General features: G+C 36.5%; 2 protein-coding genes across 2 annotated transcripts; both read left to right on the plus strand.

Moving 5' to 3' along the window:
- The first annotated feature begins 284 nt into the window (after nt 1–284).
- tmem39b (transmembrane protein 39B) lies at nt 285–12,922 on the plus strand. The gene is made up of 9 exons (NM_199860.1): nt 285–450; nt 2,810–3,003; nt 4,162–4,381; nt 4,466–4,549; nt 4,631–4,785; nt 7,588–7,930; nt 9,125–9,312; nt 12,267–12,387; nt 12,553–12,922. The coding sequence occupies exons 2-9, from the start codon at nt 2,873–2,875 to the stop codon at nt 12,784–12,786; spliced, it is 1,476 nt and encodes a 491-aa protein (NP_956154.1). The 5' UTR covers nt 285–450; nt 2,810–2,872; the 3' UTR covers nt 12,787–12,922.
- Nucleotides 12,923–13,706: 784 nt separating this feature from the next.
- Nucleotides 13,707–25,264, plus strand: ccdc28b (coiled-coil domain containing 28B). Its single transcript, NM_001145573.1, has 6 exons — nt 13,707–13,874; nt 18,439–18,691; nt 18,782–18,954; nt 19,705–19,859; nt 24,636–24,658; nt 25,056–25,264. The coding sequence occupies exons 2-6, from the start codon at nt 18,456–18,458 to the stop codon at nt 25,108–25,110; spliced, it is 642 nt and encodes a 213-aa protein (NP_001139045.1). The 5' UTR covers nt 13,707–13,874; nt 18,439–18,455; the 3' UTR covers nt 25,111–25,264.

Consider the following 25,264-nt stretch of genomic DNA (forward strand, 5'->3'; position numbering starts at 1 on the left):
CAATAAGTGGTAAGAGAAGTAAGGTGCACTGCAAAAAAATATTATCACACTGTTGTAAAGAAATCATGACTATATTTGGCAATGCTCAGTTGCCATTCTGTTTTTTTTCCCGTAAGGTAAGTACAATACGTTTGCATAAACAATGCATGCATAAACCAATCCAAACCGGTTCTGTGAAATGTAATGTATGTGCCCGAGGCGCAGACACATAATGCGCTTTGATCTCATACAGTGAACGCGCAAGCACGCACGCTTGACTCCTCCCCACGCGCGTGCGTGCGCGCGTACGGTACAACATCAACAGAATGAACCCTCCTCGTTTACTGTCAGAAATTAAACAAACCTTTTACGATCCCAAGTAATTAATTAATTCTCTGTTCAAGTATTGGATGTGTTTCAACCTATATCATACAGTCGCCTTATCTGGACAAAACTCCGTGGATTAAAGCGGTAAGAGTCATTTTTATGCGATTTCTTGAAAATAGCTTGTGTGCAAATGCAACAGTGCTAGGCCGCAGTAATGTATTCGAGCATGCATATAGTGGTGTGAGCGTTAAAACTCACCCAGATGTGAGCAGTGTTTGTTGCATTGTAATGCAGTTTTGCTTTTGTAGGCAAAAACGCGTAATGTCTTTCGACCTACATGTTAAGAGTAATGCTTCCGCAAAAGTTGCTAATCAATAAAGGCAGGGCTGCAAAACACCACAGGCATCAGGAAATATTGTTTTGTCGTTTAAACGTAATAAAAAACCCTTTAAACACGTACCATAACACAAATTCATTGTTTTGGTTGGCAAAAGTGAGATCCCACTGTGGCACGTGCATTGGCAAGGCAATAGTGCTGCATGCATGTAAGTCTTTTGTCAGTGAGTGAAACGTTACTGTGCAGACCAGTGGGATGGAGCTGTCTTCTATGATTGCATGGGTATAAATCTGCTGATGCAATGACCATAATGTACAGGCAGTCAGAAGTAAATTGCACAAGAGACATCTTGCATCAAAGCTAAAAGTGCAGAAGTCCATGTACAGTAAAACGTATCCGAGTCTTCACAACTTCTTCTCACTTTGACAATTGCTGCCATAAAAGGTTGTACAGTGCATCTAAAATGTTCCAATGCTTCATGTGAAAGCAACTTCCAGTTACAATATTATATGACACATGGCTGGAAGAATCAGACGTGACTCTTTCGACTGAGTGAAAGACCAGTTTTCTAACCATCTAATTACTAACATATTTATAAACAAAAATAGTTGAGATGCAGGTGTTTGATACCTCACATTTAAGCAAAACAAAAGCTTGCTTACAAAAAATAGCAAATGTAGTCAGTCATCTTCAAATCTTTCATCCACAAATAAAGTTTGCGTGCTGTCTGTGCACAAGTTGCAAATTGTGCACAGACAGCATTCCTACTGAATAGTGCAGATACAGTAAACATTCTGAGCTTCTGAAGAACCTGTAATAAAAACAAAGATGTTATAAGCATTAATAAAGAGGACAAAAAGCACATGTTAGAAGGTCGAACTTTAATTTTGTGTAATTAAACAAGATTGTCATTTAGTAATCAAAATCCTGGAGCTTTCACTCTGACTTTTCTGACAGAAGCATATCTTAAAAATATCTTGAACAATATAAAATACACTTCTGTTCAAAAGCTGTTATGTTTAGCAGTCACAGTGACACACAGACTTTCATTTAGAATAAACACAGTTCTTTTTCATTTTCTGTTCATCAAGGAATCTTAAAATATCCACAAAAATATAAAGCAGCACAATTGTTTTCAATAAAAAAAGTTTCTTCAGCACTATTGCAGCATGTTAAAGGATAAGCAAATTAAAGATTAAGTTACATTTTAAAATGGAATTAAAAGCATTTATTTTAAAAAGTAATAATATTTTGGGTATTTAATCTTTATTGTGTTTTTGATCACTTAAATGCAGCCTTATGCTGAGCTCAGACTGCATTATTTTAGCCCTAATTTTGACTCGCCGACAGGTTTTGAGAAATCGCAGACAAATTCCTAAAATCACCGGCAAATTGGTGCTCGTTCACATCAGTAACAATCAGACAATGTGAACTATCAAAGATGCGATCTGAGAGAATCGCCGATGCTAAATATCTGGAGCTGTCGGCGATTCAAATCATGTTGTGTGAAATTATTTTTGACTGAAAATAACATCGTCGATCACCTACAGCCAATGAGAGAGCAGCATTCACTACTGTGGGTATCTGCAGGCCAGCGGGAGCTTGAGGGAGAAGTTAAAAGCGCTCCTTTTCAGTTTATTTAGACCCCAGAAATGGAGGAAAAACTAGTGTAAATTTGGCAGGAGCACCTGTGTCTGCTTGACGTGTCGTGAGCAATATCACAACAGGGTCAAAAAAGAAAAAAGTTGAGGAGAAATTGCTAATTCCCTTCAAACCCAGGTGAGCAAATATGTACATTTTCTACCCCATTAACAGCTTCTTTCTCGTTATGTAGTAAAGATATACTACGTGTGTTTGGTTGTGAGACCTAGTTTAAACGAAGTTGTCGGCGATTCTTCCTATTGTAAAGTCATGCAGTGTGAAACCCCCTGTCACCGATCCATCCTGCAGTGTAAATAGAGCATCGACAAAACTCTAGCCCCGATAGTCATGCAGTGTGAAAACATTCGTGACACGATAACTTACAGTCATCAATCATGTAGTCTGAATTCGGCATTAGAGAAACAAAACACCTTTCTCAAGCATAAAACAATACGTCCATAAACTAATTTTGTGCATATCTTTCCTTGCCACTTGGTCATGCAATTGTGATTTGTCTTCCTGCAGGTGTCTGGAGTGTGACCAACTAAAAAGTGCAAAAAATTGAGTGGAGGAAAGAGCGGATCTGGAATGGCCGGAGGAAGAAGAGGAGCGAATAGAACGACATATTGTCGCTCTCCTCTGAGCAACGATACAGGCTCCGTTGGCAATGGAAACCATTCCACTAGCTCACCTGTGACAGGTGTGAGGTCACGCACCAGGTGAGGGCATATTTGAGGTTAATAATATACAAATGATAAAGGAATGTTCTGTTGCTATGATGCCATCATTTCTTAATGTACTAGTAGCTATGTTTCCATCCACCTATTTATGTGCATGTTGGGATATTGCATGAATAATGCTTAAAGGGAACGACTAGATGTGCATACATTTTGAAAATGCACAGACATTTATGTGCATAACTGTTTAAGATGGAATGATGGAAACACATTTACAGAATACATTTTAAAAAAGTGATGTGATTTATTTATTTATTTTATTAAATATTGTGTGATGCGACAGCATTAATGTACAAACCAATGAACTGACCACATTACACAATATCTGAAACGCTGTTTTGATTAATTGTAAAATCAAGTTATTCAGTATTATTACCTCCAAAACACTCTTGAGTGGCTGCATTCTTAAAGAGCAGTCTGCAACCTCTAAAAGCCACCACACCTTCATTGCATATTATCTTATGATGCAAAAGTAGTTCATTATATTAGAACAAAGGCCCACAGCAAATTATTATTATTACTATTTTTCTTTTTGATATTTTGAGTCAGTAATAAGGAAGTGACGAATTTGTCCTCCTTAAGTCATTGGTAGGGCCTGACAGAATCTGCGGACATTTTTTGCTATTTCTGCTGAGAATTTTGTTAAAAATCTGCGAATATATGCGGTATGATTTTAAGAGTTTCATAACTAAACTTAATATATTAAATAAAAAATAATACCTTGTTATCTTTTATGTTTACAATTCAAATCCTATTAGATCCACCTAATTTGGTAAAGCAAACTTTTATATAATATATCTACTAAAAGACATTAAATATTACTTTACCAATTGTATTGTTAATGAATCTTATAAATATTTAAATTTTAGTCAATAATTTTACTCAAATTAATTTAAAAACTGAATAACTATAAATGTACACACATTTGCTCAAGTAAATGAACAGAAACAACGATGGGCTAAAAATCTGCTGAATTCTGCGCGCGCAGATTCCGTGTGGGCCTAGTCATTGGATGTAAACCGTTCTTTATTCACGAATGTTGTATGCAATATTCCAGTTTTGCGCATAAGTTTAATTCGCATCTTTGGATGAAATCAAAGCTAATGTCTCCTGCTGATTTCAAATCTGTGTGCTCATCAGAAATGGATCTGGAACGGGCATGTCCAGTCCACCGTTGGCCACTCAGACAGTCGTGCCACTGAAGCACTGCAAGATTCCAGAACTCTCCATGGACAAGAACGTCCTGTTTGAGCTCCACCTGTTTGCGTGCCATCTTATAGCTCTGTTTGTGCATTATGTCAACATCTACAAAACCGTGTGGTGGTACCCTCCCTCACACCCACCTTCACACACCTCTCTGGTGAGATGCATGTCTAACAGTTTAACTCCATGAATGTATTTGATCTTCATTTTTGTTAATAATAAAAAAATTTTGTCTCTGCAGAACTTTCACCTCATTGATTATAATATGCTGGTGTTCACCGTCATAGTGCTGGCACGCAGGCTAATTGCTGCCATTGTAAAAGAGGTAGTGTACATCATCTGCTTTTCTCTGAATGCTTTTAAAAAGGATTGAGTGGTGCAACATTTCTTTTTCTTTGTTCCGAAGGCATCACAAAGTGGGAAGTTGTCCTTCCCGCACTCTGTCTTCCTGGTGACGGCTCGTTTTGCCGTGCTGACTCTTGCAGGATGGAGTCTGTGTCGTTCACTTATTTATCTCTTCAAGACGTATTCTGTGCTCAGCCTGCTCTTCCTCTGCTATCCGTAAGTAATAATCCACACATCTGCTGGTTGTAATTCTGATGTGTTAAGATGCTGTCACAATTGCATGCTTAATTTAGCCATATTTCTCAGGTGAAATCCAGTCTTATCAAGAATTCATGCTATTCGTCAAGCCAAATTTTAATCTTGCTTTGTCTAAAAATTTGAAATGATTTTTAAGCTGTAAGTTTGCAGGACTTTTAAGCTCTTCAATAAGACTGCCAGAGGGAAATATCCTTAGAATGATGGGTCAAAGGATGAATGGATGGATAAACAGACCTATGGATATTATATATGCAGCGATGCACGAATTGTTTTCAGCCTGGTTTATAAAAGAGCATCTGAGGATATTTGATTTGATGCTCACGCTGAATGTTATTTGAGCCACTGAATTTAATCAAAGCCTGCGGGAAGCACTTTAGCCAAAAAAAAAAATGGTGCTACTTTGGTGGAATGCAGGGAAGAAGACGAGATCCCTTTATTTGATTGGCTAAGGTGCCGTTAAGTTTTTATTTCCCTAATGGTAAGTAATACAGACTCTCATTTCCCATTGGTAATATGTTTCTGATAGAATAGAAAAATGAATAATTGTATTACTGTGCACTTAAAGTAATATCCAAATAAAACAACATTAAAAATAATAAGTTAAATTGTAATACAGTTATGTTGTAAAATTAAATTGAGTTAAATAATATACAACTAACTTATAGCATACAAAATTTACTTTGAGTTACGTCTAATTTATTTCATGTTTTTATTAATATATAATAAGCTATTGTCATCGGTAGTGGTGTAACGGATCACAAATCTTGTGGCTCGGATCACATTAGGGTTTTTTAGACCATCAGACCATTTTTCGAATCAGCCAAAAAGGGGAAGAGACAAACGTCATTTGCTTTCCATTTATTTCAAAAGCAGTACTGCAAGACACTTTTGATTTTAACAAACAGAACGTAGTCTGCGCCAATAGCCTAGGGGTTAGTGTGTCGACATATAGCACAGAGGTGTTCGCGGCAACCCGAGATCGATTCTTGGCTCGAGGTCCTTTGCTGATCATTTCCCCTTTCTCTGCTCTCCACACTTTTCTGCCTGTACATCTCTACTGTCCTATCAGTGAAGATGAATACCCCTAAAAAATTATTATTAAAAAAACTAAATAACAGAACTTAGAACCTGTAATTTTATTAAAAATGAATTGAAGATATATATGTTTGGAGCTTGTTGATCTTTGACAAATTTTATATAACAACATTTAATCAACGATAAATACGAATGTAAATAAGATTGTATTCAGTGACCTTTACACTTGTTTTTCTTTTTTGTTTCCATATTCCTTTAAAAATGTCTGTTTTTTTATTTATTTATTTTATTGCTGTTTTGTTTGTTTTGTTCTAAACTCTTTTTAAAAAGGGATATATATATATATATATATATATATATATATATAAAAAATAATTAGCTAAATAAAATACAAATAATTGTAAAATATTCATAATACTATTGCTGATAACACTAAGTATATAAATCTAACATTATAATTTGTACAATCCATATTTGTTTTAGTCTCATTTTCAATAAATGATTCAATTATTCACTCAAAACTTTTTTGAAGCTCATTTTTGAAGAATTATTCAGTGGCATATTTTTGATGGCTGGTTGTTTGGTTAAATAATGTAATTGCTGCCTACAACTTTCATTTTTGAGTGTCAAGTTAAATGCATATGACAGTGATTTTAATCTTTACCATAATCATTAGTGGTTTTACCTGAAAAGATCTAAACTATAAACTGTTATCGCAGTACTTCTGTCTTATTTGACTGTTTGTAACTTCATAACTAATTTAAAAGACTAAAGACTCAATCCCTTTTTATGATTTTAGGGTTTTTCAAACACAGATTTGAATGCAGCGATTGGAAGGATTAATAAACATGCAAATCACTATCATTTATAATTTATGTTGCTTGGGTGTTGAGATCCCGATACTAATGATTAATCGTGCAGCTTACACTGAATGCATTAATGCAGGCTAAATGAGTAGTGACAGAAAAAACCTTTAATTTCATAAGAAACCCACACAACTTCATCTTCTGAATGTGAGAGGCGATCTCTCTGCGATTGTTACAATATTTGGATTAATCTACAAGTTAAAAAAAAGTAATCCGCGTCAGGTCATGTGTGTTACGAACGTTGGGTTGTGATCCGTTACAGCCATGTCATTAAAAGTGAAAGACATATTGATGATTGGGGAGATGGATAGATGGTTGGATCGAGAGACGCATTGGTGGATGAGTGAACAGAAAGAATAGATAATGGATATGGACAGATAAATGAATAAATAGATGCAGAGATGGATTGATGGTCATGTGAATGGATAGACAGAAAGATAGATGGATGAATTGATAGATAGCCTGAGCTCTGTTTGGTTGTTTTTTGCTGTTTACTTTAAAATTTGGACTCTTAACTAGGGTTTTCTTGGTGGTTGCTAGGGTTGTTTGGCATTTTGCTTGGTGTTGTTAAGGTTTTCTGGCCGGTGTTCTGACTGGTTGTAGTTGATGGTTATGTCTTCCTTTTATTTAACAATAGGTATTGTGTTTGAGGTAGTTGCCAGGTTACATTGACTGGTTACTGAGTACTGATAGGTTGTTAACATGTAGGCCATTTACTAAGCTAGGTAGCAACTTTATCGCTTTATTAATACATTATATGTACATAAGTTGCCATAAATATGCAATTATTTAATGGTGAATGACATACACACAGACCTGTATGTATTAACACTTCAGTTTATATGTCCTCCTCCCTCAGGTTTGGAATGTACATCCCGTTCTTCCGCCTCAGCTGTGATTTCCGCAGAGCTGGATCTATGTCTCCATTAAGTGGCATTGGTTCTAAAGATGTGGGTGCGGCTGCTTTGGGCCGAGGGGGGCGGGACTATTTGTCTGTCCTGAAGGAGACATGGAAACAGCACACCAGTCAGCTGTACAGTGCCCAGCCCATGCCCACCCACGCCTGCTGTCTCTCCCCTGACCTCATCCGCAAAGAGGTGGAGTACCTAAAGATGGACTTCAACTGGAGGATGAAGGAGGTTCTGGTTAGCTCCATGCTCAGTGCCTACTATGTTGCGTTCGTACCTGTTTGGTTTGTCAAGGTAAGTACATTGACAGGGCGTCATTTGTACACAAACACACATGTAAACACATGCAAGCAATGGACTGAGAGAACAGGTTTGTTTGATGAGGATTGCAGGTGGCTTAGAAATTCAGATCAGATTGAGACGAGGCGAAAATCATCCTTGGTATTTATACCAACTCATGCAAATAGTTTTTCCAGATATCATATTGATGGCTTTTCAATCTGCCCACAATGCAAAACTTTGGTTTGAGCATCATGGGTTCTGTTGAAACACCTTTTCATTAAGTTCATATGACCTTCTGGCAAAATGTCATTTGATGATTGAAAAGTGTAAGTCGAAAGTGTGTTTTCCTATGTAAGCTGCTAGCAATGTTGGAAAAAGTAGTTTTTTTTTAAATGAATTTACATGAACTAAAATTTGTTTAAATTCAAAAGAGCAGCATTTAAATGTTAATATAACAATTTTACTGTAACTTTTAAGCATTTGGTATGGTTGCTAAACAAAATATAGCCGTTTATTTAATTTATACCAAAACTCCAAACCATTGCAGTAATGTGTATGTATCAAAAATACGAATTATGTCACTGAAAGGCATGTTTAAAAGAAGATATATATACAGTTCAGTTGAAGTCAGAATTATTAGCCCTCTTTAATTTTTTTTCTTTTTTAAAATATTTCCTAAATTATGTTTAAAAGAGTAAGGAAATTTTCACAGTATGTCTGATAATATTTTTTTCTTCTGGAGAATTCTTATTTGTTTTATTTTGGCTACAATAAAAAACAATAAAAGTTAAAAAATTTTAAAGCCATTTTAAGGTCAAAATTATTAGCCCTATTAAGCTATATTTTTTTGATAGTCAAAAACAGAACAAACCATCGTTATACAACAACTTGCCTAATTACCCTAACCTGCCTACTTAACCTAATTAACCTATTTAAGCCTTTAAATGTCACTTTGAGCTGTATAGAAGTGTCTTCTAGTAAAGTATTATTTACTGTCATCATGGCAAAGATAAAAAAAAAAAGTTATTAGAAATGAGTTCTTAAAACTATTGTTTATAAATGTGTTGAAAAAAAATCTTCTCTCTGTTAAATAGAAATTTTGGAAAAAATATACAAGGGGGGGCTAATAATTCTGACTTCAACTGTATATTCACATACATACATTTGCATATATGACAATTTCTTTGTATTTTGCTGTCTATATAGAGCACACAGTATGTAGATAAACGCTGGTCGTGTGAGCTGTTCATCCTGGTGTCCGTCAGTACTTCAGTCATTCTGATGCGGCACCTCCTACCTCCGCGATACTGTGACCTGCTTCATAAAGCTGCAGCTCATCTGGGCTGCTGGCAGAAAGTGGACCCGTCGCTGTGCTCAAACGTTCTCCAGCACATGTACGTCACATAATTTCCCATTAGTGTACTGTTTTTGTGTGTGTGTCGTTGATAGATTTTGTGTTTCTGGATATATACACACTCACTGGCCACTTTATTAGGTACACCTGTCCAACTGCTGCTTTTGCACATTTCTAATTAGCCAAACACATGACAGCAACTCAGTGCGTTTAGGCATGTAGACTTGATCAAGATGATCTGCTGCAGTTCAAACAGAGCATCAGAATGGGTAAGAAAGGTGATTTAAGTGACTTTGCACGTGGCATGGTTGTTGGTTCTAAATGGGCTGGTCTGAGTGTTTCAGTAACACCTGATCTACTGGGATTTTCTTGCACAACCATCTGTAGGGTTTACAGAGAATGGTCTGACAAAGTGGAAATATCCAGTGAGCGTGAGTTCTGTGGGCGCAATAGCCTTGTTGATGCCAGAGGCCAGAGGAGAATGCCCAGAGTGGTTTGAGCTGATAGAAAAGCAACAGTAACTCAAATAACCACTCGTTACAACCGAGGTATGCAGAAGAGCATCTCTGAACGCACAACACATCCAACCTTGAGGTGGTTGTGTTGTGCTTTATTCGCACAGGCTCACCAAAATTAGACAATAGAAGATTGGAAAAGCGTTGCCTGGTCTGATGAGTCTCGATTTCTTATGTGACAATCAAATGGTAGGGTCGGGATTGGGCATTAACAACATCAAAGCATGGATTCATTCGCCTTGTATCAATGGTTCAGGCTGGTGGTGTTGGTGTAATGGTGTGGGGGATATTTGCTTGGCACACTTTGGGCCCATTAGTACCAACTGAGCATCGTGTCAATGCCTCAGCCTTCCTGAGTTTTGTTGCTGACCATGTCCATCCCTTTAAGACCACAGTGTACCCATCTTCTGATAGCTACTTCCAGCAGGATAACACACCATGTTATAAAGCGCAAATTATCTCAGACTGTTCTCTTGAACATGACAACGAGCTCAGTGTACTCAAATGGCCTCCACAGTCACCAGAACTCAATCCAATAGAGTACCTTTTTGATGTGGTGGAACAGGAGATTCACATCATGGATGTGCAGCCAACAAATCTGCAGCAACTGCGTGATGCTATCATGTCAATATGGACCAAAATCTCTGAGGAATATTTCCAGTACCTTGTTGAATCTATGTCATAAAGAATTAAGGCAGTTCTGAAAGCAAAAGGGAGTCCAACCCGGTACTAGTAAGGTGTACCTAATAAAGTGACCATTGAATGCATATATAAATAATGAAATGACAAAATGATTAAATGCATTAATAGAAAGAGGCTCATTTTAGTGAACTGCTCAGTTTTTGTTCATGGTTTGATGTGCAAATTAAAGGCCCTGCACCTGCATCGTGTTGCATGTTTTATCATGTTAATTTGTTCTCTAGTGTTGCTATCAACACTAGATTTATTTATGGCATCTTAAATTAGTTTGAAAACCAAGCTGTTTTAAGCATGACTTTATTTTGGCTGCAATAAATTTTGAAAACACTTTGAGATCAGATTGATATTGAATTGATATTCAAAGAAACTTTTGTTGTTTTGTTTTAATAGCGATTGAAAAATTAACAGGCCACTTGGATTCATTTCTGACAGATTTGTGATTTATAGTTTTGTGTTTGAGTAAAACATTATGGTTTGTTTTATTGTCTAAACTAATAATGGCATTTCTTCATTAGGTTTAAGGTAAAAATGTTGCCATTTAGAGCATGTTTTTGCATAAAATGACAATGGGCTATATGCACGGCTAGTGTGTTTCAGCCAACGATGAACTTGCAGTGAAAGGTTTATGTGACTATTTTGACTTTCATACGGTTCCTTTTACAGCATCGATGTTGTAATGTAATTCTAATAATCAGTTAAATAGACTTTAGCATTCATTTGTTTGTTAAAACGTAAAACATGACAAGACATGGTGCAGAAAAAAAAAAATTTAATGCAGTGCTTATTGTGTGGTCTGATGGCCACTTTATATCGTATCTCAGTCAGGCAGTGAAGATCACTTTTTTTCAAAGAAATCGAATCTTAAACGCTGCGATTTTGTATGGGATGAAAATTGAAGCCCTGGGGCCGGCTGATTGAAATTAAAAGTCTGTGTGCTTATACCTCATTGGTTAAAAAAATAAGACAGTGTTTTCAGCTATGCTTTTTTTTTTATCACTTACTGTAATACCAATGTGGGAGGCAGTGGCGCAGTAGGTAGTGCTGTCGCCTCACAGTAAGAAGAGCGCTGGGTTGCTGGTTTGAACTTCGGCTCAGTTGGTGTTTCTTTGTGGAGTTTGCATGTTCTCCCTGCCTTCGCGTGGGTTTCCTCCAGGTGCTCGGGTTTCCCCCACAGTCCAAAGACATGCGGTACAGGTGAATTGGGTAGGCTAAATTGTCAGTAGTGTGTGTGTGTGAATGTGTGTGTGGATGTTTCCCAGAGATGGGTTGTTGCTGGAAGGGCATCCGCTGCGTAAAAACTTGCTGGATAAGTTGGCGGTTCATTCCGCTGTGGCGACCCCGGATTAATAAAGGGACTAAGCCGACAAAAATATGAATGAGTGAATGTAGTACCAATGTTTTAACTTCAGATGCAAAAAAAAAAAAAGTGTGTCTATTTTTTTTTTTCAAAAAATCTATTTTTGGTGGAAAAACCCTGATGTTTTTAATCATGATAAATACCATCAATATTTTATACATCTCAGAAATAAAATAATTACACAAATTAAATTAAGACTTTATTAAAGACTTCATTTTACCATAGTTTTACCAAATTGTTTTGCCATCTCGTTGAATTAAACAGTTTTTTCTTTTATGTAATATGTTTTTATCTAAATTGTACTTATTGTAAGATGGATGGATGGATGGATGGATGGATGGATAGATAGATGGATGGAAAGATGGATATGTAATTTACTTTTGTAAAATGTAATCCTTTTTTTTCTTTGTTTATTTTCTACAGATGGACAGAAGAGTACATGTGGCCGCAGGGAGTTTTAGTCAAACACAGTAAAAATGTTTATAAGGCCATGGGTCATTATAACGTGGCAGTTCCCTCAGATGTCTCACATTATCGCTTCTATGTAAGTATAAACTTCAGTCGAACTCTGAAACCGAAAGTGCTTTGTTTTGCAGAACAAGTTAGTTCACTCATCAGTATGAATCTAAGTGTTTTCTGAATGCATTCATGTGAATAATATTGCAATAACCACTTCTCCTCTGTTTTTTTTTTTCTCTCTCCGAAACAGTTTTTCTTCAACAAACCTCTTCGAATATTGAACATTCTCATAATCCTGGAAGGTGCAATGATATTTTACCAGCTTTATTCACTGATGTGTTCAGAGAAATGGCATCAAACGATATCATTAGCTCTAATATTATTCAGTAATTATTATGCCTTTTTCAAGCTGCTCAGAGACAGAATAGTTTTGGGGAAAGCGTATTCGTATTCAGCCAGTGCCTCTAATCAGAAAGTCAGTTAGAAAGGGATAAATTATTGTCAGTCATCACAGAAGAGCAGAAAACGTGCATGAGAGTTGTTTATTTTTTCTACAAGTGCATTTTTTGTCTGTTTATGTTCTGACTTGCCATGAAATAAAAAGGAAACATATTTTTTTATTAATTTGATTTCCTGGAGGTTTTTTTAAAATAATGAACCACTTTTTTTCTGTGAGATTGTCTTGGTTTCTATTATTACATTTTTCTCCTTAGATTGTAAATGATTTTTTTCAGTATTTTCTGGATTTTTCTGGATTTATTTACCTAATTTAATAATTTTATCAAATGTATTATTATTTATGTAGTATTTCAAATTATTTTTACATTTCTTTAAAACAATCCCTTCAGTACCATTTAAAAACTTTAATAAATATAAAATATTACTTTATTATTCAATTTTTTATATTATTCAGATTTTTTCTTTAATTAATTGACTTTTTCGTTATATTTATGTTTAATTATTACCTTGTCTTTTTTTAATGAAAAGTTTTTCTCAAGTATAAAATCCTCCTCTAGATGGCGACATACTTGTTGACTGTAATGAGTATATTAAATTATTGGTCATAAAGCCATTTCGTTTTGTCGTTTAATGGCTCAGAGCTGATGTGCGTAAATCGCCAGATAAGCGGCTGTGGTCGTAATGATTAATATGAGGATTGGGTTTTTAAACGGGAGCTTCACTAGCGTCTTATTGTGCCTCGCCTGTCCTCATAGGTCCTCCTAGTATGGCGAAGGCTTTGCTCATGAATATTAATTTAGGTTTTATTGACGCTGCGTGGAAGCATTCCCGTTTGCTGCGCCTTGGCTCTTGAATATTAATCAGATAATCGCGGCGCTTCTTTAATACCGTCCAATAGCGTTGTAGTGTTTTATGAATATTAACCACTCAGCTTTACCATAGTGCGAATCTCGGTCGCGGTCGGGAAGTAGGAGACGCTGGAAGCAGCGCTTGAGCTCGATTTGTAAAACGGACCGCGAATTCATCCTGGGCACACTGGAATGGAAGAACCGATAGAGACGGCTTAAATTGTCTTCGGAAAGCTGAAAGAGCCTCATCCTTTTCTGACAGCCGGTGAGTAAATCGTTTTGTTCTGCCATATGACGATGTGCGCATCGCGCCTCAATGAGCATCCTGTGCAAATCCCCTCCATTCTGTGTAAAACCTCTTTGCCAAAGGAGAAATGCACTAGATCCTGCTTTAATAAACACGTCAATTCATTAGGTAAAATTCATTCATTACTAAGAAAAGTGTGGGTAATCTTGTAAGAAAAGCGCTATTCGCATGTTTGCTTTTTACTATAGTGAAATACTTCTATTTGAGAATTGTGGTTTGACCCAGATTGTGCGGTATATAAACAAACTTCCAATTTAATTATTAAATAGACTCTAATGTACATATAAGTACAGTATTCAACGAATATTCACGTAAATATAATTTTTCAGATATAGAGTATTTTTATCTAATCAATTTTATTAAAAATATACTTCATTAAAACTGTAATAAGGTGCAAATTGTCATAAATAATTTTATGGCATATTAAAATAAAGGCAACATTTGTTTATATTATACTGTCGTATTAGATTGTTATTACATATTATTTTGGTTATTGTCTAATTTTTCTATTTTCATAAAGGTCAGTGATTTTCTTACAGCTGTCAGGATACTTTCAGATAACAAAGTTGATTTGATGCCAGTTATGTGACCCAAGTACTTGCAATTTCTGGAAAATAATAATAATTATTGGTATAATGTTGGCACTAGCAAAGTAAACATGTATATATATCATTGTATCCCTGGCATTTAGTAGGCACCTAAGAGTCCCAGAGAGATTTGAAGCGTCTAAAAATATTCAGCACTGGAGCACAGCTTGATTGCAAAGGTATTTCTTTACAGAGTGTGAGAAACGGTACAGGAGAATAAATAGTGGCTACTTTATCTAGACAGTATAACGTTTGGTGAAAACTGAAAAAAAACATGCATTGTTGGGATGATTGAAGTATTTCTTGATAGATATGATTACCAATAAGCATGTTGCCTTTGATATTGTTAAAGTGGCTCTATGCAGTCACATAAATCATTGAATTTTCCATTCTGTCTGTTAGCAGATCAAGGTCAGCTTTTACAAACTGCCAACGTGTGAATGTTTATCATGGACTTTCACTGACCAGCTGTAATGATTGAAACTGGTACACTCCGAAGCTGAAATTGACTTTAGTGCAGTGACACCAGCAGGACTCAAACCAAAGCAATGTTACACCAAACAAGTCTCTTTTCCAAATAAGTAAACAGCTTTGTGGTGAGGACAGTCTTTATATAACAATATTTGTGTAGCTTTCTTTTTGCATTTTTATCTCCATATTCAAGAAAGGGGTCATTCTCCCAAAAATTTAAGAGTCATTAATTTAATCACTCTCATGCGATCCAAGATGTTGCTGACTTTTTTTCTTCAAGAGAACATGATAGAATATTTATGGGTGTAACTGTGGTCCTTTGTGGTCAACAGCTACTGTTAGTTTAGAGCCAAACAACATATACAGGCAAAATAAAATTCATACCTGTTATTCTTACCTTCACAAATGGTCTGTACAGGCCCGGCCCTAACCAATTTGGCGCCCTAGGCAAGATTTCAGGTGGCGCCCCGTCACATCGCAGTAAACTCCACTGCTAGTGTAAAGTCATAAGAAACTAAACAGCTTTTTGATCGACTACTACAAGTTGGGAAAATGTCAGATAAATATGCCAATGCAATTAACATTATTGCTGAATAGATCTAATATTTACACATTTGCTTGAGGAAGGAATGATGGGGTAGATACATTAATATTACTATTTTCCAAAACATCTATGCCCTTCCATAACATTAGCTGACGTAAAACTAACAGATAGCACTATAGCTATTTAATGATTAGCAATGTTATGTCATATCTACCAACGTTGAGATGTTAAAATATGGGACAACAAATAGCTTCAAATGATAGAATACATAGCAAACAATAGAAAATATTGACAATAAAATAAAATGTTTAACCTATTAAAATCATTGGCCTATACAGAAAAAAATAAAGCTATAAAATCTATTTAACTTTTAATTGTATTAGCATATTGATTAAAGTTACTATAGTTATTTAGTGAAGAGCAGCAAATGAATCTCTCATTGTGTTTTGTTTGATAACAGAGGTGTTAATGTAAGAATGCACCGATCTATAATGAATGAATGAATGAAGCATTTGACTACTTTAGTAATTGTTGTGCGCATTTAAGAGAAAATTAGTTGTGTTTAAAATAAAACAAGCAGGATAGAGCAAAAAAAAAAAAAAAAGAAAAAGAAACGAAAAAAAGAAGCACTTTTCCGACGGTCCCTTACGGAGAGCTCCACTCCGCGCGAGCTCAGCTCTCCCGGCTAAACGCATATCCCGGGCTAAACGAAGCAGTGCTCGTAATATCGAGCGAAAAAAAAGAAAAAGACAGCTGTGAAACATAACCAGCTTTGTCTTTTTGTAGGAAACACACTTTAGATCTTTTTAGGGTAAGATGTTTTTGAGTTATTGCCATCTATCACTGAATGTGTGTCAGGAATATTAAAAACAAAACCAACTTACCCCCGCTCATTTCTGGCGTCCCCTGGATGTACAGCGCCCTTAGCATTTGCCTATACTGCCTATGCCACGGGCCGGCCCTGGGTCTGTACAAGAAAGATAACATGATTATTTACAATACTACAACCTGTGTTCAAAACTTTCCATTACTTTAGTTCCATATGTGTTTTTTCAATCTCAAGTACATTATATGAATCTCAAAGCACCACCGTTTCTCTATGGCTGGGCTCAGTGAGCATCTGTCATGCTAGTTTTTTTGTGTGTGTATGTGTTCCATGTGTTGTGTCTCGTTGCGTTACATCTAAGCAAGTTTATCCAAATCAGTATGTAATGTATACTCTGCTTCGACCGCCAGTGAAAGAGAGCTCTCTGTTACTAAATGCTGCTTTGTTTATGCATACTATTTGTTTGTGTGGAGCACATGTAAAATCAAAATTACAATACAGACTGCTGCCACCTGCATGTATGAAAAGATTCATCCTCTCACGCAGGAGCAGAACATACATTCTCATTTCAGTTGGCTGTCGTCCGTTTGGTGTGTCCACGTGCACATTTTCAGTCCAGACGATACTTGGTAGTGGCTGGTATAAGAATCTAACAGTATGATACCTTGAATAAAAATATCACAGTTTCATAGTATTGTGATTACTGCTCTAAAATATATTCTTTTTAAATGTCTGGGTAAAAAACAAGAACTTTTTTCCGCTTTTAGCACAATGCCTGCGTCCCAAATTACATATCCATTCTATATAGTGCGCTAAAAACAGAATGCAAGTTGAATAGTATGTCTAAATTTATAGAATTAGAAAAACAGTATGCGAGAAGTACCCGGATTACCTACTACTTCCGACGCGATTTGGAAGTGCGCATCCATTGGCTGCTGTGCTATCCCATCATGCACTGTGAAAGAATTTATGAATGGGAATGAAGAGGGTATGTCACGTGTGATTTCAGACACAGCCAATATATTTTTATTTTGAGGAACATTTTAAATATTTTGGAGCAGTAAACATGTCAGGCTTAACAATTCAAATGAATCATTGACTTCTGCCATCTTCTGGAGATACTGTTGTCCTAAAAAAGTTTTTTAAAGAAATCTTACATATACCGTAGGAACGGCATAACAGAGAATTTGGCGGTTTTAAAATCTTGACTTTTCCAAATCACGGTATAACTCAAAACAGATATCGGCCCATGCCTAGACGAGACCAGATGCAGTGAAGGCAAGAAAACAACAGAATTTGTTTTCTTCACTGCTGGTTTTGATGACTTAGTGTGTCCCGGGCTTTACAAGTTTTGCTAAAAAAGTTATCTTCTGCATCACAGATGGCCATAGGGTGAGTAAATTAACTGCAAATTTTGATTAATAATGGGTGAACTGTCCCATACATGCAAAATAAAGATTCTTTGTGTACCTTTTTCACACGACGCGTTTAACAATCATCAGCATCTTAAATTCTTTAATGTTTGTAATATCTATGTATTCTTTAAAATGTATATTTATATGTATTTATGTATGTATTACATCAGAGGTGTCCAAACTCGGTCCTGAAGGGCCGGTTTCCTGCTGAGTCTAGCTCCAACTTGCTTCAACACACCTGCCAGGAAGTTTCAAGTATATCTAGGAAGCTTGATTAGCTGGTTCAGGTGTGTTTGATTAAGGTTGGATCTAACCTCTCCAGGACACCAGCCCTCCATGACCGAGTTTGGACATCCCTGTAATATATCATATATTGAGCGATTATGGGACAGGACAGTAAATCACTGCTCTCTGAGTTGGGACTATGACGACTTCTGCTACTGAAAGTGTCCATTGCATCAGTGGTGTCTTAAATAATCTTTTATGCCTTTGGAGTCTTTCCATTCTAAACAAGGATCTCAATGGCTGGTATGCACAAAGAAAAAAAAACTTTTATAAAATATTGCTCCTTCATGGCATCACTGCTAAAATAAATTTTTGAAAGCTTTATTATTAAGAGTGCAGGATTAGATCAAGTATTTTCCCATACATGTGTGAGCTCTTTGTCTGTGTCTCTTAGAAAGAGCTACTGCCTCAATGGAGGACAAGAGGAAGAAAAGAAGTCCCAAAGTGTCTCTTCCCCAGCCCCCTCCTCCACCAATCAACCCTCGAAAGCTCACCGTCCTCCCCGCGAGCAAGAGCGCCACATTCTCTCTGGGCCTACCCCAGCCTCCCTCCCCCAAACCCAGGGGCAAATACAAGAGATCGGTGGGGGCAATGGGTCCATCCAAAGAAGCTCTTGCAGTTCCTGTGGTTCCCCCTAAAAACACAAGGTTTGTGTGCGTCTTCTAAATGTTGGTTTGCATTTGCAATTGAAATTTTAAATAGTGTGTTTAATATTGATTGTGTATGTCTTAATGCAGGCCTCATAGAGAGAAGCCCAGAGCTCCTCAGCCTGCTGGTCCAAGCCGAGTGTCCCAGTCGTCCTCACCGCTCCAGCACACATTTCTCACCGACGTCTCCGATGTGAGAGAGATGGAGGGAGGACTGCTCAACCTGCTCAATGACTTTCACTCAGGAAAACTGCAGGCATTTGGTATGGCACAGAGTTTTATTCTGAATCCTTAGTTTAAACTTTCATTTAACTGTCAAACTGAGTGTGCCTCACACAGGTGAGTGGGCTCGATAAACAACCCGTAGAAAACACACTCCTTCATCTCTCTGACACTTTAACCAACACTTGCACCAGTTTTGCACATTTGCACTAGACACAATCTTGCAAAAAACAAAAATACTGTGCATTTATACAGTGTGCTTCACACAGCTGTGTGGGCTTGACAAACCACCCGTAGAAACACTCTTCACTCATCTCTTTCTTAAATAAAAACACTCCGCTCTTACTCTAGTATCTAATTCTCTGAGCGCTAACAGTTCCTTTGTGTAATTAGCACTTCCTGTGAGTAGTGCCTCTTCTTTTTGAATTGCTGATTGTCTCCTCAGTTGTAAGTCGCTTTGGACAAAAGCATCTGCTAAATGACTAAATATCATTCAACTGGTACAGATTGTCGGGCCATTTTGCGTAAGATGTAATGATGACGCTTGAGATGCAACACAACCAATCACAGAAACAGTCATGGTGTAGGTTTATTTCAACATGTAAACACATACAAACTGCAGCTTTAAATTTGTTTTACGTTAAAAATCATGAAATGCATTAAGTGGCAACCTGCAAATGCCCACCCCTCATCCTGACATCTGCCCTTTGTACCTAATGCATGTGTCCTTTAGATTTTTGCAGTTATAGTTAATATTTACGTTTCTATGTTATGATTATTTGTGTTTGCAGGTAAAGTGTGTTCTTTCGAGCAACTAGAGCATGTGAGGGAGATGCAGGAACGTCTGGCTCGGTTGCATTTCAGTCTGGACAGTCATGTGGAAGAGCTGTCTGAAGACCAGAGGAAAAACGCTTCAGATCGCAATCTAGAACACCTGCTTTCTAACGTGAGATGCTATTTAATCTAGTTAAATCAACCATCGCTTACAATTAAATCAAGCACAAGATAAAATCTCACAAGATAAAATCAAAAGCGCGGTATAGATAAGTGGGATTAATATATTCAATTAATTAGATGAAAATATGCACTGCTTGTTTCCAAGTAAATTTGTAGGACTATGCTTATTTACACACAATCAGCTCATGATCTGGGGCCTCATGTATCAACGCTGTGTACGCACAAAAACTTTGCGTACGCCAGGTTTCACGCTCAGAATCGCTCACGTTTGGATTTACTAACAATGAACTGAACGTGGGAATGTGCGCAGCTTCACGGCAGCTTTCTGGCAGGCGTACGCACATTTTTTGTGCGTGTCTGTTTTATTTCCATTGGCGACTCCTAGAGGCAGTTGTGTTAAATTCCTCTCTACAAAGTGTCTGAGCCTTGCAATGGCAGCTGTATGAGACGGGTTCAGCAGGTATATAAGGTTTCCATACCATACATTTGACCAGCTAAACATTAAAGCACAATTTGCAGCAGTCGCCTGTTTTCCCAATGTAATCTGAGCGATCTACCGCACGCACATTGCTATAAAGACACTATCTGAAGATGAATTTGCATGCGTGAATCAGAAACATTTCCATTCAATAAATGTGCAAATAAAATATGATGCTTATTGATATGAACTTATTGATGATTCCTACTTGTCTTTCTCGTGATAAATAGTTGGCAAAATCTGATATGTAGCGGGGGAAAAAACAAGAAAGAGTTCATTCACCGCGCTGGATTTGAGCCGAGTTCATGCTCGAATGTATCAATTTATGATCACATGCGTCTTACGAGTAGCGCCACTGAGACTGTTAAGCGTCCTGCAACATTTTACAGATATAAACCACACTATTTCTTTATTTTATGCACTCAGTGCGATGTTCAGACCCAACTGTGTTGACCGCATCAGCTAAACTCTCCCACTCTATTTTTTTCTTTTGTTGTTAATTCCAGAGAACAAACTTGCAAATAACACCGCTTTTCTCCCGTCTACCTCCGAAAGCAGCACCTCCAATTCACATTCTGTTCAAAGTTTCTCTTTTTGCTTGCTTTTGACATTACTTTTTCGTTGGGTTTTGCCATTAGCACAGTCATTAGCATATTCATACGGGGGAGGAGGCAGGGAGGGGTTTTGTGCTCGTGCATGTTGCGCTCAGTTTCACGTTCATTCAGATGTACAAAAGAATATGCGTGAGATTCGGCGTACGCAGTGTTTCATACATCTGAATTTTTTTCTGCGTACGCACATTTACAGCTTTGTGCGTACGCAATGTTTTAGTAAGATTTCCAGGCAAGTCTTCATACATGAGGCCTCTGGTGTTTTGAGCTTCTCAGAGCAGATTGGTTCACAGTAAATTCTACCCCATCTGAAATCACTACTCACTCACTTATCTGGCATTTGGCAATCCCAATTCATTCCTGTATTTGAAAAGTGATTAAAAACCAGCTGTTGTCAACAAATAATTTAGTGTTTGATATGGTTTATTGTTTGAACATGAAGATATTATGAATTTCTAAATATTAGTATTGCAGCGGAATACATATAAGTTTTATAATTAGTACAGTCCAACTGTAAAATAAAGTTAATTGTAAAATATCAAATTTTACACTAAGACATTGCAATAGTATTTAATGAATAAATATAAATATATATACATACAGCGGGGAAGATAAGTATTGAACACGTCACCATTTTTCTCAGAAAACATATTTCTAAAGGTGGTATTGATTCAAAATTTTCTGCAGATGTTGGTAACAACCAAAGAAATCTATATATGCAAAAAATGCAAAAAAAATAAATAAATAATCTAATTAGTTTACAAATGACATTATGCATAATAAAATGAAATGACACAGGGAAAAAGTATTGAACACATAAAGAAAGGGAGCTGTAGAAAGGCAGTGAAAGCCCAGACAACAGTTGAAGTCCCTCAGTAGTTTTTAAGCAACCCTCTGCCCTTCGTCATTGTAAATTAATATGAGCTGCTTCAGTCCAACATTAGCAGGAAGATGAAGATGAAACTAGGGTGGACATTTTAGCAAGACAATGATCCAAAACACAGCCAAGGGAACTTCAAATGCTTTCAGAGAAAGAAAATCAAGCTGTAGAATGGCCCAACCAATCACCTGAGCAATTCAGGTGACTTCATTCCCCACATGAGATGCGTCTTTAAGTTGCCATCTTCAAAAAAAAAAAACCTTTTATACAATGTATTAAATGTGTTTCAGTAAATCTGTACATTTTCAGTAAATCCCTCTCTCTCTCTCTCTCTCTCTCTCTCTCTCTCTCTCTCTCTCTCTCTCTCTCTCTCTCTCTCTCTCTCTCTCTCTCTCTCTCTCTCTCTCTCTCTCTCTCTATATATATATATATATATGCATATATATATGTATATATACATACATACATACACACACACAGTGTATATTTTTATCATTGTTATTTTAAGTACTCTTAATGTCTTACTGTAAAATGTAAGGCATTTAATTATATTTCAACTTTATTTTTCAACAATTATTGTAACTGCAATTTAAGCAGCTATAATCTTTATTGTAATAACACCGAGACATTCGTTTTTACACACAAATGTATAATTGTACATTACACGTGTACTAGTGGAATCTGTTATTAATGGATTCTGCTTTTTTCTCCTCTATTCATTCAGTCTGTCTCTCGCACACAAAAACTCAAGGACTGGACACTATAATACCCTGTATATGAATACGGGCTTATGGCTGGATCCTCTATTATCATCCAAATTCAAGTGTCGCTGTCTGACTGAATTCTTTCATCGGCCTGTGAGGGGCTGGACAGTTACTATTGATAGTATTTCCCTTCTAGCTGTCAGCTGAATGCTATGTGGTCCAGAGCACAGCAGATTACAATGTGTGAACTGTTTTATTGAGCGGTTCAGTCAGTGTAACAAGACTGCATGTGGTTGAATCTCATGTTGAGGTCCCATTTGGCTTTTTTTTTTTCCTAAAGCCCTTGTTTGCATATCCTTCATACTATCAATGTTTTACTTTTATATTTTTTGATAATTCATAATATTGATTCTCATTAGAACCTCATAACTGTACTGCAGTCTTTTTTATGTATTATTTTATTAAGCATTAATTAAAGGCAGGACAACAAATACATGATATATTAACATTTTACAATTAAAACACATTCAAAACTTAATAATTAATTAATTAATAAATAAATGAACAAATATTGCAATAAGGTGGCACAGTGTCTCAATGGTTAGCACTGTTACCTCACAGCAAGAAGTTCACTGGTTTGTATTGTTTGTATCGCTGGAAAGTATTCATAGCGCTTTACTTTTTTACACATTGTTTTATGTTACAGACTTATTCCAAAATTGAATTTATTTATGTGCTCAATATTCTACACACAATACTCCATAATGACAATGTGAAAAAATATTTTTTAATTTTTTTTAATAAAAAACAAATTTATTCAAAATAAAAAAAGCTGAGAAATCACATGTATATAAGTATTTACAGCCTTTGGCGTGAAGCTTTAAATTAAGCTCAGATACATTCTGTTTCTACTGATCATTCTTGATGTTTCAGCAGCTTCATTGGAGTTGGAAAGATGAATGCAGCAATGTACAGTGACATTCTGAATGAAGACCTGCTTCAGAGGGCTCTTGACCTCAGATTGGGGCGACCAGGAAACCAGGAAAATGACCCAAAGCACACTGTCAAAATAGTAGCTTCACAACAACTCGGTGAATGTCGTTGAGTGGCCCAGCCAGACTCCAGACCTAAATCCTATTGAATGTCTCTAGAGAAATCTGAAAATAGCTGTACACCATCGCTTCCCATCCAACCTGATAGAGCTTAAAAGGTTATTGCAAAGAGGAATAGGCAAAAATTCCCAAAGATAGGTGTGCCAAGCTTGTGGCATCATATTCAAAAAGACCTGAGGTTGTAATTGCTGCCAAAGGTGCATCAACATAATATTGAGCAAAGGCTCTGAATACTTATGTAGATGTGAATTTTCAGATTTTTTTTATTTGTAATAAATTCGCAACAATTTCAAAAAATCTTTTTTCACATTGTCATTATGGGCTATTGTGTGTAGACATTTGAGGAAATAAATGAGTTGAATCCATTTTGGAATAAGGCTTCAACATAAAAAAATGTGGAAAAGGTGAAGCGATATGAATACTTTCCCAAAGCACTGTGGGTGAATTGAATAAACTAAATTGGTTGTAGTTTTTGTGTGTGAATGTGAGAGTGTGGGTGTTTCCCAATATTGGGTTGCAACTGGAAGGGCATCCGCTGCATAAAACATGCTGGATAAGTTGGCAGTTTATTCCGCTGTGTCCACCCCTGATTAATAAAGGGACTAAGCTGAAGGAAAATGATTAAATGAAATATTACAATATGTATGTATTTGCATATTATTTTTTTAGAATAAAAACTGAATCTATAAATGGTTTTAAATAAAAATATGTTACAAGGCAAATATGGTTTTAAAAAGGAATTCACAAAAGCTCATAGGTGTTTATTTGAAGCAAAAATGAAGTAAATGAAATGTTTTTATGCAAATGTCATTTTTGAAAAAGGACACCACACAAATTAGCTTAGGTTGTTTTTGGGTTGTTGTTTTTTTGGCAATTTGGTGCTATCCTGTTTCTGAAAGCTCAGCTTAGATTAATCTTTTTAAAGCAGCAGATATATTGATTTTTTTAATGCATCTCTCTCTGTTTTTTCCCTTTTTTAGCTGGAAGAGTTAAGCACCTCAATGTATCCTTTCATACTATGGTTTGTACACGTACAAATATATTTTGTACAATTGACCTTATCCCAGCTTTTCTGCACTCTATTAATTGAAAAAGGGTCAAATTCTATTATAATAAAAGCATTTATTGACTAAATGTATTTATGACCTTAATCAACAAAACTATTAAGGGGAAAATGATAATTTTTTTCCAAGCTTTTGTGTTTATTAAGTGAGGTTTTGTGTTACGGCGAAGCACTGTCAGCCAAAGCAGGGATTGAGTTCCTCAAAACATCTTAGATCACTTGTGTCTTAATGGATGCCTAATGGATTTATGTGTTATATCTTTCTGAGTCAGCATTTCTGTATGTAATAAGATCTTGTGCATTAGCAGTGCATCTCTCCTTAATGTGGTTTATCCAGACAGAAACTACATCTGGCAGAAAATCAAGACTTACCCAAGACCTCCAACACCTGAAGCAGAAAAACAAACACTGTGCAATCCAAAGCCCAATTTAATATGGCTACAACTCAGCTGCGAGTTAACGAGCGCCGTCATTGTGATCTGTTTCTAATGCAATGCTACGCAGCATCAAAGCACATTCTCCATATGAGCGAAATTCAGCTGCAAA

This window comes from Danio rerio, chromosome 13 (genome assembly GCF_049306965.1).
Source record: "Danio rerio strain Tuebingen ecotype United States chromosome 13, GRCz12tu, whole genome shotgun sequence".
In the NCBI taxonomy this organism is placed as follows: Eukaryota; Metazoa; Chordata; class Actinopteri; order Cypriniformes; family Danionidae; genus Danio; species Danio rerio.

What these genes read in the sequence shown, in the direction of transcription:
- tmem39b (NM_199860.1), top strand. Translation starts at nt 2,873, where the DNA reads ATGGCCGGAGGAAGAAGAGGAGCGAATAGAACGACATATTGTCGCTCT. An exon ending in TACCTGTTTGGTTTGTCAAG is followed by an intron (nt 7,931 to 9,124) that starts GTAAGTACATTG and finishes CTGTCTATATAG; the next exon opens with AGCACACAGTATGTAGATAA. An exon ending in TCTCACATTATCGCTTCTAT is followed by an intron (nt 12,388 to 12,552) that starts GTAAGTATAAAC and finishes TCTCCGAAACAG; the next exon opens with TTTTTCTTCAACAAACCTCT.
- ccdc28b (NM_001145573.1), top strand. Translation starts at nt 18,456, where the DNA reads ATGGAGGACAAGAGGAAGAAAAGAAGTCCCAAAGTGTCTCTTCCCCAG. An exon ending in AGGAAAACTGCAGGCATTTG is followed by an intron (nt 18,955 to 19,704) that starts GTATGGCACAGA and finishes TTGTGTTTGCAG; the next exon opens with GTAAAGTGTGTTCTTTCGAG. An exon ending in GAAGAGTTAAGCACCTCAAT is followed by an intron (nt 24,659 to 25,055) that starts GTATCCTTTCAT and finishes TGGTTTATCCAG; the next exon opens with ACAGAAACTACATCTGGCAG.